Source organism: Amblyomma maculatum, chromosome 1 (assembly GCF_055883805.1).
Source record: "Amblyomma maculatum isolate TAMU_Amacu chromosome 1, ASM5588380v1, whole genome shotgun sequence".
NCBI classification, from domain to species: domain Eukaryota; kingdom Metazoa; phylum Arthropoda; class Arachnida; order Ixodida; family Ixodidae; genus Amblyomma; species Amblyomma maculatum.
Genome location: NC_139344.1, coordinates 350534037 through 350553090, shown reverse-complemented (window position 1 = coordinate 350553090; position 19054 = coordinate 350534037). Strand labels below are relative to the sequence as shown.

Sequence of the window (19054 nt, the reverse complement as noted above, 5' to 3'; positions counted from 1 at the left end):
TTTCCGGAGTCCTCCACTACGGCGTCTCTCATAGCCTGAGTCGCTTTGGGACGTTAAACCTCACACACCAAACCAAACCAAACTTGCTATTTGTGAAGGTAAGTGCAATGTCAGAGTTTGCAGCGCTTTCTTTAATCTGTTCTGCAAGTCATCTCATCGGAACTATCAAAGATGATTCCTGAATCTGCTGTAAGTTCATATCGGTTGTAAAGCTCACAGCGTGGTTCATAATCTATTGTGAAATGCAGAATTGCCTGTGTGTGTGTGTGTGTGTGTGTGTGTGTGTGTGTGTGTGTGTGTGTGTGTGTGTGTGTGTGTGTGTGTGTGTGTGTGTGTGTGTGTGTGTGTGTGTGTGTGTGTGTGTGTGTGTGTGTGTGTGTGTGTGTGTGTGTGTGTGTGTGTGTGTGTGTGTGTGTGTGTGTGTGTGTGTGTGTGTGTGTGTGTGTGTGTGTGTGTGTGTGTGTGTGTGTGTGTGTGTGTGTGTGTGTGTGTGTGTGTGTGTGTGTGTGTGTGTGTGTGTGTGTGTGTGTGTGTGTGTGTGTGTGTGTGTGTGTTATAGACTGCCTGAAAAACATATCCCGGCCTTTTCGCTTTCAGCCTTTTCAAAGGCTCGTATTTGCTACCTATAGTAAACGATAATTTTTTTTACCTTAACGCGCGCCACTACGGCACGAGGCCTTGAGCACTCGGAGTAGCGCAGTGATCGATTCTATCAAAGAGCACTATCTCCAATGTCATTTCTTTCCTCTCCTGCCAATAGGTATTTGCATATGCTTCTAACCAATTCAGCGTGGCATCGGTAACGAAAATCCGCTTTATTCAAATCACTGCTGATGCACAGGCCATCTCTATAGTCACGATATATTGCCCCTATATTGCCCAGATTCAATGCAGTGCGTACAACACCGCAAGTTCCAGGTGCATACTATTTGCACAATAAAGAAAACTTAGCCCTTTTCGCAGAAATACACTTTTGTAGCAAACGTTTTGCTACTAGCACTGAATGCCTGAGATAGAAAGGCAGATCTGTGCTCTTTTTTTTTTCACTCCAGTTCTTGTTCATCATGCTCTGCGCTGGACACTCAGCACGCTCGTCAAACGCAAAAAATGCTAAGGTATAGTTGAAACACAACGACAGAAGAGCGTGCTGGTCACCTCCGTTAGCCCCAGCTCAAATCGCATGTAGAGCATTAAGGAGCGTGACCTGAAGACACTTGCAGATGGAAACTTTTCACTTAGCTAGACGCGCCGCGTGGCGTCACTATAAGAACTGGAAGCTCTTTAGCAAGCGGTAAATTCCACTACAAGACTTTCTGCAAAGCTTTAATAGTCGGATTGGTGTGTCTTCTTCATGTCTGGGAGAATAAGTGCACGGCGGAGCGCCACACCTGTCGTTCTATTGCTGCTGACACTTACTGAATTACTCTAAAGGCAACCGAACATTTATGTGGGTGTGACTCATTTGAGTTCGAATGTAGCACAACCGTGGTAGTTGAATCGTCTAAGAACACTAAGCTACTTTTCAAAGATGGTACTAATTTATCTCATTAACGGTAAAGGGAATTGGCAGGATCATAGCTGGGGAAGGAGCAGAGGTGGCTACTCAGCTGCATGTGCTTTTCTACGTTTATATGATGGAAGCTAAAGCAAGGCTATACGACGGTAGTTTTCACTGAGAAGACGGGGAACGAGGGGCCAAAGAGGGAATAATTGTTTTAAGGGGAAAACCACGAGCGGTGTAACCAAAGTTTGAACAAAATGCCTGAAAGGCTTAGTTTTTATGCATATGGCGGTTTTTATTCCTTTATGAGACTATGTGTTACTGCACACTATCAACATCGAGCACAATGCACAGAAGACGGAAAGCTAATTATTGTGCGCATTATCTCTATTTACCATTTATTGACTGAATATTACAACAATGAAAAATCAACCAATATTTTATGCGGGCGGGGAGAAATAGATAATGACAGGCGATACAGTGTGGCATCCGGGGGCTGGTATTGACTCATAAAAGACAATTAGGTGTGTGGCCTCATACCAAAGTTTCCTATGGTCAGCTATTGAATTACCTTAATACGGCCGGCTATGAATATACGGCCAAAATATCTATAGTCGTTCCTATGGCAGTTTTTAATTTTTGCCATAACTGTTGCTATAGTCTGAGCTATAGAAGTCTAACCTCGTCTATAGACTTGTGGTTGCCTTTGTATACTGCAGCCTTTAGCATTTTTATAGACAACTAGGAACTTTAAATGTGGTAGTATAGCTTGCTTGCGGATATATACACCCATGCAGTAACCATGCTATGCGTTTTTGGTCGTTGATTTTCAATTCGATGCTTTAATAACTGAACATAGGCTGATGGACACTACGAAAAAATCCGCCGTGGGTCGGATATACTCACCGCCGGCTGATTTCCATGCGACGACAGTGGCCCACGAATTCTATCAAAACTATGGCACAATTCGTTCGTCGCGCAGCATTGCGATTGATGTGTTACGATTTACTGTACCATATAGCATATATCTGCTATTCAACCTCGAGGCAGTTCGCGAGGGGAATTCGAACAGACAATATACATACCTTCAATTGTGCGTCTTTGTATGTAGGTGTGTATGTGTTCTCGAAATCCGCGTAGACATTGTAAACCACCAGTTGTAAAGCACTTGTCGCGCATTGCTCTGGGTGGTATCATATACAATTTCTTGTTGCATATAGCACACAATTCTTACTCAATTTGGAGGCTAAGAGTTGTGAGATTGATTCGAACCGACGATGTGTGTACCTTCATGTGTAGGCATTCCTGACTTTATACAGGCTGCTAAAGGAGGGTGTATGACTGCTGGTCTACAGCTGTCGGCATATACATTAATCAATAGCCAGCAAAAACAATATATGTTGCTTGCAGTCTCTAGCTTTACAGGCACTTACATCTGTATTGGCAGCTACATAGTTTAGCTAGCTGTATGACCACGTATGTATAGCGTCAGGAACGCGCAGCTTTCTGTAGCTAGGTAAAGCTGTTTGCATGACTTGCAGCCGGTAGCTTTAGAGCCATTTAATATCTATGTAGGCTCCTAATGACAACTGCATGGCTACCGGTCTATAGCTTCAAGAACATAAGTTTTTTTTATTGCTAGCTAAAATTGTTCATGTGGCTTTTGTATCGGTACTTTTGGAGGCATTCACATCTCTGTAGATAGCCAAAGATAACTTTACGAGTACTTTTCTATAGCTGCAGGAGCATACAGTTTTCTATAGCTACATAAAGCTGCCTATATGGATTGCAGTTTGTAGCTTCAGATGGATTTATATTTCTGTAGAGAGCTAAAGGCCCCGCCGGGGTGGTGCTGTGGTAAGACGCCCGACTACTGCCCGGAGTTCCCGGGTTCGAACCCGACCACGGCGGCTGCATTTCGATGGAGGCGAAACGAAGTGGCGTCCGTGGGCTGTGCGATGTCAGCGCACGTTAAAGATCCCCAGGTGGTCGAAATTACTCCGTAGCCCTCCACTACGGCTCCTCCTTCTCTCTATCCACTTTCCCTCCCACCTTCATCCCTTCCCTTACGGCGCGGTTCAGGTGTCCACATAGCAAGTGTGACAGATACTGCGCCTTTCCCTTCCTGTGAGCCAATTATTATTATTATTAGGGAGCTAAAGATAGTGGTATTACTACTTATCTGTAAGTTTAGGAATATAATTTTTCTATAGCTATCCAAGACTGGCTTGCAGACTTAAGCTTTAGAGTCATTTACACCTCTATAAGCAGCTAAAGATAACTGTTTGACCATTTTTCTATAGTTTTAGGAACATAAGCTGTTTTCTGTAGCAAGCTAAAACAGATTGTATGCCTTGCGGTCTGTAGCTCTAGAGCCACTTCCCTGTCTATAGAAAGCGGTAGATCACCGTATGGCTGTTGGTCAATAGATTCGGGAACATAAAAATTTTATAGCTATCTAAAGAGGTTTTGTATGGTTCAAAACCTATAGCCAACGCAGTACAGAATTTTGTATGGCTGCCTACAGATATTATAATGGCACTTTGTAGCTATGAAAGTCCATAGACATTCAAAGCTGACCATAAATGTTTTCATTGAAGCAAATAGACCATTTTTGTATGGGGTTGACTGTCGACTGCAGATGATACTGGGCTACCAACTACTACAGCTCATTTGTATCTGGATATCTGACCCACTCATGAAAATTCACTTAAAGAAGAGTAAGTAGAACTGGACAGATGTTTATCTTTCGCACATAGCTGGAATCATAAGGAAAGGTTGTTCAGCAAAAGTTTCAACAGCTGCTTTTTTTATTTACACAGGAAGGAGGCGAACAGCTCAAAACTCTTCAGGGTGCTGCATATAAAGCGTTTCTTTTATTATTTACTTCTTTCCCCCTCCTTTCTTGGAAGCAGGCCTTTTGCGTATGATAGAAATTAGATCTAGAACTAATCTTTCTAACATGCCAGATTCGAAAGAGTTCGTTCTGTGCAACTTTCTTATGAACCATAACTTCAGTTTCCTATTACTTGTATGGAAGGGTGCTTTAAGTAAACAGAAAGTTGTAGCTCGCATTTGAAAACTCTGAACTTCTTTATTTCATAGTTGACGCAGTGGTCTTTGAGCTGTATTCTACTGCGGCGTATATTGTGTTGCCAAAAGCCCACCAGAAAGCAACAGAGAGTTCTGATTTACTTTATTGTAGACTGTTCCTTAGCAAAATCTGTTGTGTAGTCCTTAATAAAAAACATTTCACCCCTGAATTGCACCTGTAGATTTGTTTTTCTATTTCAGTACTCACCCTACCATGTGTTTGAACGTGGAGGCGTTGATGTGTCCATTAAAGGGGTATGTGGTGAAATTTTGAAAGCTGTTCTGTCTTCCCTGCGGATGAGGTAAGTCCGGTGGTTTGCGTTCACTCAAAATTTTCTGTAATAAAACTTTAATTAGACTTTCATAAAACCGTCAGGATGATGCTCTCCGTAAAGGATTGATTGCGTAATTATAGCAAAATGCCATACTAGACCTTCTGATAGCGATGCCAGTTAGAGCGACCGATATAATTTATGGAACCCTTAAGTGCCAGCTGTCAAGTTCGAAGTGGTTATCCTACTGCTAACTACAGTAGCCCTCCACCACGACCCCCGCCAATTCTGAACCTATACCCGCCGCATAGTTGCGAACTTAAAACGCAATTCACGGTTAGTTCCTCAAGTTGCTTTGTGATAGCTCTCGAGTACGACATTTTCAGGCTTCTTAATGTGAGAGTGCAGTAGAGTAGGTCTAGAGCCTTTGCGTTTTTGTTTTTTTTTTTTTTACTTTTTACTGCGTCTCCTGAAACATGACTTTTTTTTTTTCATTGCTTGCAGCTACAACTTGATACCAGCGCGGGACACACAGTGGGGCCTTAGAACGGAGGATGGGAACTGGACAGGACTCATCGGCATGGTACAGAGAGACGTAATGAAGGCCACATTTTATTCTCACACTCGCGGGTCCTGTAGGTGTGACGTACGAAAAATGTGTCGAAAGAGCGTGATACATTCAAAATATTCCTTTGTTGGGACGTCTAGTGAGAGAAATAGAAAATTCTGGGGTCACAAGCTCTGCCTTTAAGTGCGAGCTCATAAATGAGTTCGTACATGACGCGACAGTTTTAAGCAATTCCATCTGCGGGTTCCCTGACCCATTCTTATTCGAGTACACGCATTTTGCTACTAGCCTAATCATCAGTCTTTTATTTCGTGCCTGTTTTACCTCACGTGTGCTCATTATAGCACACAATCGCAAGCTACCATATTGTGTACATACAATACCCGGTATAGAATAAAGCCTCGCTTTGACCAATCGTAGCCATGTGTCGGCGTGGGGTGTTCTCCAGGGGTACTAAAGAAGAAAAAAAAAAGGCTGCTTGGTCTAGGGGTTGAGTGTCCCTCTCGAGACACGAAGGTCCCGGATTCGCGAGCTCCACTTCTTCACCAAATTTATTTTCAGCGCAATTGATTTGCTTTTCCACGCCGCCGCTCTACGTGCAACATCAAATCTATGACTGGATCTTTTCTACACGCTAACTGTGTCCAGCTCCGCCGTTTTCTTCGGTCAATTAAAAGAGTGTCGTTGTAGGCCAGTTCGTGGGACATGGTAAGGAACAACACTGCCTCTGTCCCGTCTTTTTCTGTGGCGTTGTTCGTTACCTTCTCTGGTGAACGTGCGTCTTAACGCCGTCGCATATCAGCACACCCCGCCCCGCCTAGAGCCTGAGACCTTTGATTACGGTTGACTTGCAAACGGCACCGAATAGAGCCGGAGATGGACGTTGTGGCTTTTATTACACCATTATACCCTCCCCGCTTACCTTCGCGTCATCTGTGTTTCTGCTTAGCTTATGTAAGAAGACTTCATTTCATTCAAAATCATTTATTGGCGGCATGTGTAGCGGCACTTGCTCAGCCGTGTCTTATATTCCAGAAAGCGGACGCTAAGGGGCTCTTTTCTTTGTTTCCGCCTGAATGGCCTTCAGCGTGTAGCTGCGATTTAAGTTTTTCAGTCTTCGATCCTCTTTGTGGTGTGTCTCAGCGGCTACAACAAAAAATAAAATAGGTTACAACATGCTCACACACGGGTCGAGGATTCGTTTCAAAGTATTTACTGCAGTTCAGGTTGATTCATAGAAATGATTGATCTGTGTGCTGTGTAAAATATGGCTTTTTGATAGCGATCGATCGAACAACAATGCGGGACAATTCTTTCTTGTTAGGGAGAAAATAATGGGCATCGATTCCACGGTTAGACGCCTTTCCCTTATTGGGCATCTTTTCAGGCTGCCCGTCGCGGATGTTCAATGCCATTGGCTTTCGGCTTCAGAGTCCAAGGTTGCGTGATCGAATACCGGCCCGGCTGCAGTGGCCACGTTTCAGTGGAGCTGAAATGCAAGGGCGGTCATCATCAGCGCGAGCTTAATGCACGGTACCAAAAATCCCAGGAAGTCAACGCCTTCTGGCATTTGGGGCCTGAACGAGTATTACAGGGGACAGGCTAGCGAACTGAACAGGTGGCAAGTACGCAATATCTGTCTGACCTCGTGATGACTCGAGGGTGGAAGCAGGGCTGGTTGTTGCTTTTACAGTGAAAACAAAAAATAACATTATGCCCCTAAAGAAGTCCCAATCCCGTGTTATATAAAAGGTTCTCCTCTTAGCGTTGCCGCATAACAAATTTTCAACTTTTTAATGGACACACTCTTCAATTCAGTTGCAGCCGCCTATATCCCAGCTTTTAGTTATCAGCCATAGTGTCTGCATAAATTAAAACGTACACAGCAAACAAACAAATAAAGCGTAAAGTAAAGGTAAACTTTGTTTGAAACATGCACGCTTAAATATAACTCATGCGGTAAACTGGAGAGATTTAGTAATGCGTCCGCTCCGCATTGGCATGGCGTGTTGTACTTCACCTTGGATATGTGGAGTTGATTCTCTTGGGGCCGTAGCGAACTATTTTGAAGCGCATTAAATATTCAGGTACATCGAACGTTGACACCATGAAATTAAGAAAAGTACTAAATTTGTAGAACAGTATTTCCCAGTTGTTTTCGATCACTCATGCACAGTGTGAGTGCGTTATATATCCGTACAAACTATGTGCTTTCTGAGATGTAACGCGTTTAGTGCTGTTTGCAATCTTCATGCAAGAGGCCTTACTTTCCGAATTGCTGTTTTTTATAATTTTCGAGGTATATTGAGCCTGCACTCTTCTGTGCCAGGATAATATGATCAGGAAGGATCCAGATTCATTCCAGTTAACACCTCCGCTTTATATGCGTGTAAACAAAGAAAGCAATAAAAAGGTATGCAAGAGTAGAAGAATGTTTTTCAACCAATGGCCAACAGGATAAGATATCATAGCTCATAAGAAAGAGAGGAAGAAATGAAAAAAAACTAGAAACATATTTTATTGAGTAGACACCTTTGTATGATGTACTTCTATACGTTTTGTCCAGTTTTTTTTTTTTTTTTTTACGCTTGAACGCAAAATCACCTGGTATACAAAAGCAGGGGGAAAATTCTGCGTAGTTAGGTGGCCGGACCTGCGAGTACTGGCTTGTTTAGAATTCAAGACCGAGGTTTGTCGAGGCTTTGTTATTGACCGCTTTTCCCACTTAACCTACGTTGACAGCCTTAAAATCAAAAGTGTGACCACAGCGTGCCCTATATATTCACCCGGCTTTGATACTTTAAGTATTGTTATTTTGTTCCTCTGCAGGAGGTTGACTTGGCCTTGTCAGTAATAAACCCCAGTGCCGAGGCCGAAAAAGTTGCTTTCGGCGTGCAGATCTTCGTGCCCATCGAATTGGTCATCTTGGCGGGGCGCATCAGCGGAAGCAACGGCAGCATCCTCGACACAGCTCGCATATTCAGCTGGCAGGCATGTAGTATACGGTGAACCTGGTAAATTTCGAGCAAAATGTGCGAGGTTCCCAGGACCAACAGCATTCAGCAAGCACGCACTGCGATTTTGTTTTAATTGCTTGTAGGAACTGGACTTCGAAGGGCTATTCCGGGCTTCTCCGACGTACAGAATTGCTCAGGAAACCAACTGCCCTCATACATTTTAGCTTTATCTCCAACAATGTACACAGCTAGTCCTGGCGCAGAACGACGACCTAAAGGTAACGCCGCTGTGTACGAACGATTCAGCCATAGATAAGTACGTGTAAAATCAAATTCTACTAGACATATGACAGATTCTATGTCTATCTTGTTGGAAAAGATGCAAATGAAAAAGAAGGCGCTGGCACGTTATGAAAAGACAGGTCAAATCACTGCGAGTGTACTGTCACTGCTCTTGTTTGAGGCATCAGTTGTACAAATGCATAAAAATAGTAATCACAGTCGGACAGATTACGCATACTACTCGGAAAAGTCACCCATCGTGCAATATTCAGTAAACCTATACAACGTCACCTAACTCTCTCCAGCTCAAGCTAGCCTTCTTATTCTTTAGATCTACTTTGCATCCTCAAATGATATCCGGCTACCCCGAGTCATCATTAACGCCCAAACTAGCTCCGTTTTCTGCTTTCAACATAATTCCTCTTAAGAGCAATTAATGGCGCTCTCCGTCGCTTGGGATTACCTTTGTCACTTTCCTTTTCACTTATATGCAATTCAATTTGAAGTTATTTTGTATGCTAAAAATCGTTGGAATTTGCGTTATGAATCCTTTTCTCGTGTCCGTTAACTGCAATTAACACTACAGGTGTGTTTGTTTTTGTTTAGGTCTGGGCATGCTTCTTTGGAGCCGTGCTTTCTTCGGCTATTGTGATCGCATACAGCACACAAGCCAACGAATTCTGGAAGCGAACGACGGCAGAGGGGAACTCGTGGCTTCACGACTTTAAAGATGCTCTTTGGGAGCTCATTGCTAACACATTCTGCGAAGGTGAGAACTCTGGCAAGTGATACTTGCCGCCACTCTTGCTGGTAGCACCAATCATTTCAGCAATAACGATGTTATCTCTAGATCCTCAATCACTTTTGAATAGAGCAATCACGGGGTTAAAAAAAAGTGCTTTATTCGTTCAATTCCTGGAATATAATCAATAGACGATATTGCGCAAAGCTGCTAAGCAAATAATATATTCGCAAAAAATGCCTGACTTTCAGAACCATCCTCCATTGTAAAAGAACCGCTAAACGTTATAAACAATGTAAAAAATAATCTCATTTTTTTTTTTTTTTCAGCCAGTTACACCTGAACATAATGTCGCCTGCGCACATGTCCTTTGAGCATGGTTACGGGCCAAAAATTTCAGTCTGAACAGCGTCGTTACATCAATTCGAATGCGAATTTTTTATTCAAAATAATTTGCAAACTGCTTCTTGTGAGTTCGATTTCCATGTCTTGTGACGCTTCTAGATGTACCGTTGATTATCTAATTGGAGTAAGAAAACGTTTGCAGTCAGAGCTTTACTTATACAAAAATTGTGTCAGAATTTTTGATTTTTCAGTCCTACATCATTTGCACCCAAATCCCTGGCAGGAGGTAGATACGCAGTGAGCAAGCTTTGTACTCTCTCTTTTGTGGACATGTGGTGAAAATTCGTTCAATTCACGCAGCGTCAGGTGATGCGCCAGATCATATGGCGCTTTTCTGGAGATGATATGCGCAGAGCCTGCAAGCTATATACAAAATCGGATGGTGTTGTTATTTTGCTATTGGCCAACACACCCTCAAATTGGGTTCTGCAGGTCAGCTTTGAAAAAATCATCAGCGACAGTCAAACACTAATTGAGAAAGTAGATGCTATTGCCCCCGACAATCAGGTGACGTGCGCATGTGCGCGCAGCCACGCATCGTCTACGAAGCATCAAGGAAGATAAGCAGTTGCACAATGCGCACTGTGGAACGGTTGCTTGTTACATACCTCCCCTGCACTACAGTAGTGTAGCAACAGCCTGGCAGTGTAGTCACCAATTTATTTTGCACAACAACAGCCCCTAATGTCGTCCTACGCTTTGTCACCGGAGCCCCACTTTCGGCAATTTTTCTTTTTTTCGTGGCCTCTCTACCTCAATATACTAAGCGCAAGCAGAAAGGATAGTTATTTACTCCCGCTTCTTTCTTGTCTCGATTCTAGAGTTCTCTATCATCTCTATTATGTCAAGTCAATTTCATGCCTTCAAAACATTTCCTTAATTCTTCTCGCCTTCTATGCAACCCAAAATCGACCTAACTTACGTGAAACCACTTAACATCTCAATGATATTAAAGAAAATTGATCCTATTCCAAGATCTATATAAATACCACAACGTCCTCATTTCCTCCTTTTTTTATTGCCGCCATAACGCAAGTTATGTGGCTGAAAAGGTCGCCGAATTAAAGCTTATCGACCGCTTTGTTCGTTCATAACAGCCATATTTCCTACCATTGTTATGAACGTAATAAAAAAATGAACCGCACCAGTTGTGTCATCAAATCATCCTCACTGTTTTAGTTTTAACGCCGGAGCTTTGTACAGGCATACATGCACAACAATAGCAGGTCATAAAAAGTTGAATGTTGCACTGGAATCTTTGTGTTATTTCACTTCGTCCCGTCTTGTTTTCGTGATGCTTCTAAGAGACATGAAAAGTTTTGATGATACATATAATAAGTGTCCCGGTCAAAGATAACCTAGGTTTTAAACAAGCGGAAGTGCCCTAGCTCGTTATTGTGTCTCTTCTGAAGAAACACGGCACAGGCAAAAAAAAAAAAAAAGCAAATATTGGGAGGGAAAAATCTCCACTTGCAAAGCAGGAGTTGCCAGTTCAGAAGTTACGTATTTTACTGAAAAAAAAAAAAAAAACTGCTTTGATGTGTGATCACGTAAATCAGCTCATCTTACTATCTTAAAGAATGACTAGTCTTATGCAAAAGCTCGGGCGTGACATCGACGCTGCTTGAGCATTCCAAGACGCGTCTCAGGAAACAAAATATGCTTTCCTCTACTGTGCTGTCTACGATAGAGATTTGCGTGTGCGCTGGTGAGATGCATGGAAGCAACTATCCCGTGGTAGATTTCTCCCTAGCTGCACAACCGGTGCCATTTTTCGTACAGAATAATTTCATGGCGCTCTTTTTCAACGCAGTCTACAGACTCTTAATTGACATTTTATTCTTGAAAGCAATAAATAAAAGTTCACTAGAAGTTTTCTAGTTAATTACTTCAGAGAACAAAAAATACTGAAGGCTATAGGCGACGCGACTTTGACAGCCCTTTTTAGTGTGTCTTGGCTGGGACGTATCATGACTATTAGCAGCTGGGTTGCATTAAGCTGGGGCATCTGGTGCATTAGTAGTTTAATATGATTATGCTCAAATTTTCATTCATGCTCGCTGGCACTTGCTACTGTGCGCATTGCTGTGTCATCTAAGATGCCGGTTAATGCGCAGCCTCCGCCACTACTCCCACTGCTGTTCCGGCCCGCCTGGTGACAAGTGTCTTCTGGGTGCTGGTGATCATCATGAGCACCTCCTTCGCGGGACAGATGAAGGCTTCCATGATGGTCAAGAAACAGGCTGACAGAATAGATTCTATCCAAGACATCGCCAAAAGGCCGTGGCTAAAGCCATATCTCCCACAGGGAAGCTCTGTTGTGTCTTCTATTAGGGTAAGGAGTAAGTAGTCGTAACAAAGGAAACTAACACGAGGCGTTTTATTATTGTAAACACTGGATATACTGTGTTATCTGCAAGAACCGAGAAAAATCTCTTTGTGCAGTAACTGAAACTGACAAATCGATATACCAATCGAAATGACAGGATTTTTGAATTAAAGTTCGCTCATATGATTCAGTGCATTATCTGCGGTCGCACCTAACTGATGAACTGGTTATGCATGGCGAACAAAGCAAAGTTGCCTAATATCAGTCGTACTATGACCGAATTGTGACGCCGCGCTTGAGTATGGCTAGGATTATCTTTAAATGTTTAACTGCATTAAGTAGACCAAGTGTGCTTAGTTATCGACATCCTCTTCTTAGCAGTGTTGGCATTAGTGTCATCATGACATCAATGAATGCTACTACTGTAAAAGCATTTCCATTGCTTGCAGAACTACCTTTCAGGTCGGCCGGGAGGGTATTAGGCTTCCCCCACCACTTTGCTCATTGTTACGCTTGTGGTCGATGTTTTCCTCCTGCGCTGTGCTCAGTTCAAAGACGCACGTATAAGATGTGCTGTTCCGCGCGCAGGGTTCTCCAGATCCTTCCTACCGCCGAGTGTGGAGCATGGCACAGAAGCACGCCTCAGTGCTCCCGGTTTACCGCATCCTGACCCCTGAAGCGATGCGAGAAGCCATGCGCTCCGAAGCTGTGCTAATATCGAGCCGAGCCTCGCACGCTCCCCATGCTGAGAAGGCATGCGCCGCCAGCGACACTCGCGGCGAGCTCTACGTGGGCAAGACACCCTGCTACACCTACAACGCAGTGCTGTTCCTCAGCAAGCGCTTGGAACCACGACTGCGCAATGTCATCAATCGAAGGTGCACACCTGCTAGGTCCTTCGTTTCTAAATTCTGCAAGCAAGTAAAATTAATTAGAATATATAGGGACTTCTATTCGCTAATATGAGATGCAGGAAATGAAATTATTCTAAACTTGGTTGCTGGGTTAGTTCTATTAAAGAGTCACAAGGAAGTAGGTATTTATAATTACTCTTCATCTAAAAAAAAGTAGACTGTGGAAGACCGCAGAAATGCTATTGCTGTCTTCAATGGGGAAATTTGGTTATCTGTTTTTCACCAGCCATTTCGACTTTGTGTTCAGCCACAATATGTCAATGTCGCGATTCTAACATGACATCGTATTTTTGGAAGTCCTTGCCCTGTAGATTTGAGGTCACAGTTTTACAGCCTACGAATTGTTATCGGAGTATGATACGTCATAGAGCGCACACATGTACGTTTTGAGAACTGAGCTAGCGGAATTCAGAACCGACGTCTTGCGCAGAACAAGTATTTTAGAAATAAACAATCACTATTTGGCTCAGCGGTTGCGGCGTTCTGTTGCTGATATCCAGATCCCAGCATCCAATGCCGGCTTCAGCGATCGACTTTGGAGGAAAATGCAAAATGCCCCTATCTTCTAGCTGTACGTGTTCAGACCACGTTCAATGAAACACGGATTATCGCAATCTGTGAAAGAAGCCACGCGCTGCTAGAGCGGAAGCATCGTTTGGTCATCGTGGATTGCACTGGGGTCAGCTGGTACACGGATATGTGAATGGAATGTCGTGTGCTGCATTCTTAGTCCTTCTCGTTATTGCCCTTAACCATACCGCTAATCTCTTAATAATTATAACTGTATACTCAGTTTAGTCTACCACTTCATACCTTCATTCCTTAGCAATATTATCTCTAATCCTTATCACTAGCCTCATTACCAGTTCTGAAAAATCGTTTAAGTTATTAAGAATCTTATTATTCTTAACTATCCTAGATCGTTATTATTGCCTATCTTCATCTTAGCCCTCATGCGGCAGTTTTTGCGTATTGGTTGAGTCTTTTTGTCAGGTCTGCCGTGACATCTAAGGTTTTTCTGGTGGCATCTTTTTGCGTCGGCGAATCATCTAATGATTTCACATACAGAGCATTGACAATGACGACTGTGTCTTACTAGAGCTTTCACTCCCTCTCCCGTTCGTTATTTCGCCTGTATAAGGCATTTAATTTCACCAAACCAATCAATAATATCATTAGTACAGTACTTGTGCAGGGCTCGTGTCGATTTCTGCTCGTCTGCCTCTTCTCCTTTCTTGCGCTAATTCTCATAAGGAATATCAACCAAGTTGCTCAATGCAGCTTGCTGTTAGTAGCACCATTAGAGGTGTTGTGAAATTCTACTGCTTTAGTGAGCTTTATGATCGAAACATTTCACAGCGAACAACTGCGCCCGTTATAGTAAGACACTATTATGAGTGATAGCTACGCTAACCCCACTCGTTTCACATGCGCAGAATCCTTCGACTTCTGGAGGGCGGCCTCATCCAAAAGTGGTGGCGCGAGTCATCGGGCCAGTGGGAAGGCTGCGGTCAACCACAAGACAGAGACACGCTGTCTTTCGAGAACTTTCAAGGGATATTTGCACTCTTCTGCACCTGTCTCGCTGTCGCTGTTCTGTCACTGTTGTTGGAGTGGGTCATATTTCTTGTCCGCAAAGCCCGAGCTAAAGAAGACGTCCTTGCCAGAATGGCTATGAAGCCTCGTTTCCTATGAGGCGGTGATATTGCCTCGTACTACGACGCATTATAATGAAACAAAGCTATATGAAACTCTACTAAAATAAACTGTTACTAAGGACAACAAGAAAGCCATCATGTTCTTGCTCGCCTGCAGAATATTTCGCAGAAAGATGTGTTGAGTGTAATCCTGACTGTTGCAAATAAACTCTTACAGCACCGCTAAAGCGAGAGCAATCAGCACCAGTGCAACATGCACCTCAGAGCATTGCATATGAATTCCAATGCTCTCATTTAAAATCCAGTAAACGTACGCAGTGATAAGCTACACCGAAATATGAAGGGCCAACAAGCATACTTTAGAGGACGCGGAACTATGGCAATAGCCATGAGCCTAATAGCTGTAGTACTAAAGTATATTTGACGGTCATGACAATTAAAAATTGCAGACTATAATTTCAGTCCAATAACAGTTTTGTATTTTCCATGTCGCTACATAATTAAACGAGGTTCTAAACGATCAATATTAAGAAAGTTTGTTTGCACTGAGTGAATTCATTTTATAAAGAAGATTCACGTCCCCACTCTCTAGGATGTGGCAGGCTAAATAGATAACATTTTTTATCAACAGCCTGGTCATTGGTTTACTACCATGGACGTTCTGAAATACAGGACTGCTCTTTCAGCTACAATATTCTTATATTCATCCCTTTTTCCTAAGCAAATGCCTCATTGCGCTCACGAATTTATTGCACGAAGTAATGCGCAGTCATGTGCTAAGAACTGTTATCTATTGTTTTTTTCTTTTTTTTTTTTTTCTTTTTTTTTTTTTTTTACTGTACACTTCATTGCAGTCTAAAGAAGGCCCTTAAAAGAAGCATCACTAAAGCTGGATTGAGCAGTTCGGGGATTTTCGTGGCAGGCGGTATTTCTTCCGTTTATTAGCATTCATGGGATCGCCTCTACTCTAGTTATATTCTTTTTAATACTACGAAATTTAAAAATATGCTTAGTACATACTAGCAAAAGATTATGCTAACACTTCCATAATCGGAACACAGTCCAATTATAATCACATACAATCCCTCCTAATACATTTTAAGATGAAAGCCTTTCTTGGCGCATGAGGGAATTAAGTAATCAGATTCTGTGTGCGGAAAGTGTCCGCCGTAGTGGCACATAGAGAAAACGCCTACCTCCACCGGGAATCGAATCACTATCCCTCCGATCCCCAGCCAAGCCCGCAAACCACTATCTCCACGCCGGGCTGGTAAGGAACAGATCAGCGAGCCTGCCGTCTCCATGGTAACGTAGAGGGCGCGACTGTGATTCAGCGGATAATCGGCCAAGGGTATAGGAGGGAAAGGAATGTGGTAGCTAGTGGACGCGTGACGACGACCCGGCCATAGCCACGCATATACTGCATCGGCCAAGCCGCAAGCTATTGACGCGCAGTACCGAAGACCAAGCGAGGCAGTGAGCTCGTACCAGCGTAGCTAAGTGGAGCTGCTGATCTTGACTCCGGCGCGGAAGACGCCGCTCTCCTGCCCTGTGCCATCTGCGTGGGCGTCTCGCCCGACTGGAGCGATTGCCGCGAACAGGACTCAATCTTTGCACGTCGGTTGCGAAGCAGCGCTACAACTATAGAGCATACAAGAAACCCGAAACCTCCCCTCCCCTTCCTTTCTATGCTATCCTATCGAATATCCTAGATTTCAGATTGCTTTCTGATGTATGCTTCGTTTTATTTTTCATTACACTACCTTAATTCCTACCTAGCTGTTGTCACTAAATATACTTTTCTCTTGTGCATCCAGAAACTTGAGTAAATATGGACGTCGTTCAATGTGTCGTTCAAGTATTATATCCGCCAAAAGAATCTTTCACTAAAATTCTTGTTAGCATGTTGTGTCGAAAATTCATTTTAACTTTGGTAGGGAAAATAAAGAACAAATCAATATGCAAACTGATCTTTCTCTCATATTGCGAGATGGACGCGCAGAAAGCAGCTCAGCGCGGGAAGAAACGAGCTGCGAGCTTAGTTCGAAAATATTCCACGTCTATACGCTTACTTGCTTTTTTCAAAATTTCCCCCATTTTATTTACAATGGCATTGTTCAGGTCGTCAAACCGAGCTTTTAAAACGAAGTGGTGCCCGGCTAAATTTTCGTAGGGGAGGGAAGTTCCAGCGAAAGACTCATGTCGCCGGCTGCCTAAACTCTCCGCCGCCTCTCGAGGCTGCCCAAAGACTCCACCTGGCGCAGAAACTGAAAGAGGAAAATATGTGAAGGAATACGTATGTACAGTCTGGAACAAAAGTTTGCGGGAGGTGAGTTCCTGGGAAAATATTTCCTACTGTGTGACTAGAAAAACGTACTGAATGAAATGTGCCGAATCACGAGGGTACATGCATGCCCCAATCGGAGAATAACTACCACAGGAAAAACCAGCGAGGCAATGAAAAAATAAATGTTTTTCCGCAAATCCGCATCCCGCAAACTTTTGTCTCTGACTGCACAGCGAGAGCACAGTGATAACAGTGACTAAAAAGGAAAAGCATTCATACATTCCTGAAATACTTTTACGCTGGTTCTTGAAAAAAGATAGAATAGGATTTTGGCTCACTTTATTTGATTAGTAGTAATTCTACAGGCTGCGTGCGTGTTTTATAGTCTTATTGTGGTTCTGAGTAAACTACAGGTGGACGGGGCATATGTCGCCGACTTGAGCGCGAGAGCGTACATCCAATACAACTGCGCATGTCCGGTAAGTTCATCGTCGGAAGGGCATTGAGCACCTGTTTAACATCGGTAGACCATAGATGATAGCCAAACGAGCGGCCGACCAGCGAAGGAGCTCTACCCACGTGATTCGCGATTTGGTCGGTCTGGCCAAGCCGCTGAAGCATTCCTCAGTCGTGCCTGGGTAGCTGATGGCAGACAAGGTTCGCGGTGGTGGTCTCACGGTGGCGTAGAAGCATGTGGCTTGGGTGGCTGCGAATACCGAAGGCCCGCCACTAACCCTGCAGTGAGCTGGAATAGCATCTACTTCTAGTCGTGTGAGTGTGATAGCATTGTTTTTTTTAGTGGTAGGGCTAGTGCGTTACACTGCTGCGTTTTAGTAAGCCTGTTTTGGCTAGCCGAACCGATAGCAGTGTTGTCCACACTGTAGCTGCTTATCTCGGCATAGCGTTATGTGTATAGCGCTGCTAGAGCGGTGGGATTTGGTTCGTTGTAATGTCCAGAGACGGGGTCACGAGAATAGTGTTGAACGATAGTGTATACTACGTCTTAAGAAATGGTCTTGTCTACAGCTGATTGTTGCCTTTTATTAATCTGTAACATCCTGCGTTTTGCCTCTTGCGGGGTTACTGCTGGGTTGATACCAAAGATAGCGGGCTCACGTTAGAATAAACGTAGGCTTAGATGGTTGGGCATAAAGTTTGACGGAAGGCAGTGATGTATACAAGACAGTAGCTGTAGTTTATAAAGACCTATAAGCTTTGATCTAACTCTTCACAATGAATTGGCAGAATGCGATCTCGTTTATCTCGTTCATAGACACGGCACACCCTTGGTAAGGCTCCTTTCTGTTTCTTTTTTTTTCTTTTGTGCTCAAGCATGGGCCAAAAAAGAAATATACGCAATTAATGTCCTTTAGCGGAAGCAGCGGGAATTTTGCTTTCTTCCTTCGAGGCTGTTAGCGTAAAATTGTGTCCTAGAAAGAATATCCTGAACTCTGTGCCGTTTACACTTCGCTATTTCACTCGCGTCTTCTGGGCCAATTATCTCTACATTTCTTAAGTACACGCATTCTTTAATGCCGATGTTCGCTGCTTACCATGAACTGTTTTCTCCTCTGATGTTATTGAACATAAATTTAAATACCTTGATAACATGTTTTCTAGAACTACCATTGTGATTTCATTGTCTACAGATCAATTATTATGCTTTGAAGTGCGTCCACTGGGTTATTTCGCCAGGCATTAATATGCATATGTATTCGCTGTTGCCTTTTACCCTCAGCTCTTTCCCAAAGCAGCGGAATAAAATGCTCACTACGGCACTTCCACCCTATAGATACGTGGAAAAAAGGGGCATATAAACTGGGACATTGCCTGCACCCATACATTTGCATGGGCACTCAGGAAAAGAACGAAATATATGCGCCGTGACCTATCAATGCATTCAGAAAGAGATATTAGTAAATGCTATGGCGGCTGTGTCGAATCATCTGATGCAGGCAGAGCAGCAGCAGCACAAATGACTTGGCGTTATCATCAGGCGTTGTATTTTATGAGGGAATAGGTACCATACTCTACGTCTATGTAAAT

The 19054-nt window shown here is 43.3% G+C and overlaps 1 protein-coding gene and 1 long non-coding RNA gene across 2 annotated transcripts in view; one reads left to right on the top strand and one right to left on the bottom strand.

Annotated features, from left to right (window-relative positions):
* Window positions 1–6432: 6432 nt before the first annotated feature.
* The window catches only part of LOC146207743 (uncharacterized), a 95155-nt gene continuing 82533 nt past the window's right edge, over window positions 6433–19054 (bottom strand). Inside the window, exons 3-4 of the long non-coding RNA XR_014704195.1 lie at window positions 8221–8445; window positions 6433–6580 (exon numbers count right to left, since the gene is read on the bottom strand). This is a non-coding gene — a long non-coding RNA (uncharacterized LOC146207743). The remainder of the gene's footprint in view (window positions 6581–8220; window positions 8446–19054) is intronic.
* LOC146207744 (glutamate receptor ionotropic, kainate glr-3-like) overlaps window positions 8738–19054 on the top strand; it is a 41945-nt gene continuing 31628 nt past the window's right edge. Inside the window, exons 1-4 of the mRNA XM_084596912.1 lie at window positions 8738–8794; window positions 9280–9442; window positions 11938–12155; window positions 12738–13070. Of these exons, the coding sequence (XP_084453038.1) occupies window positions 8738–8794; window positions 9280–9442; window positions 11938–12155; window positions 12738–13070 (771 nt within the window). The remainder of the gene's footprint in view (window positions 8795–9279; window positions 9443–11937; window positions 12156–12737; window positions 13071–19054) is intronic.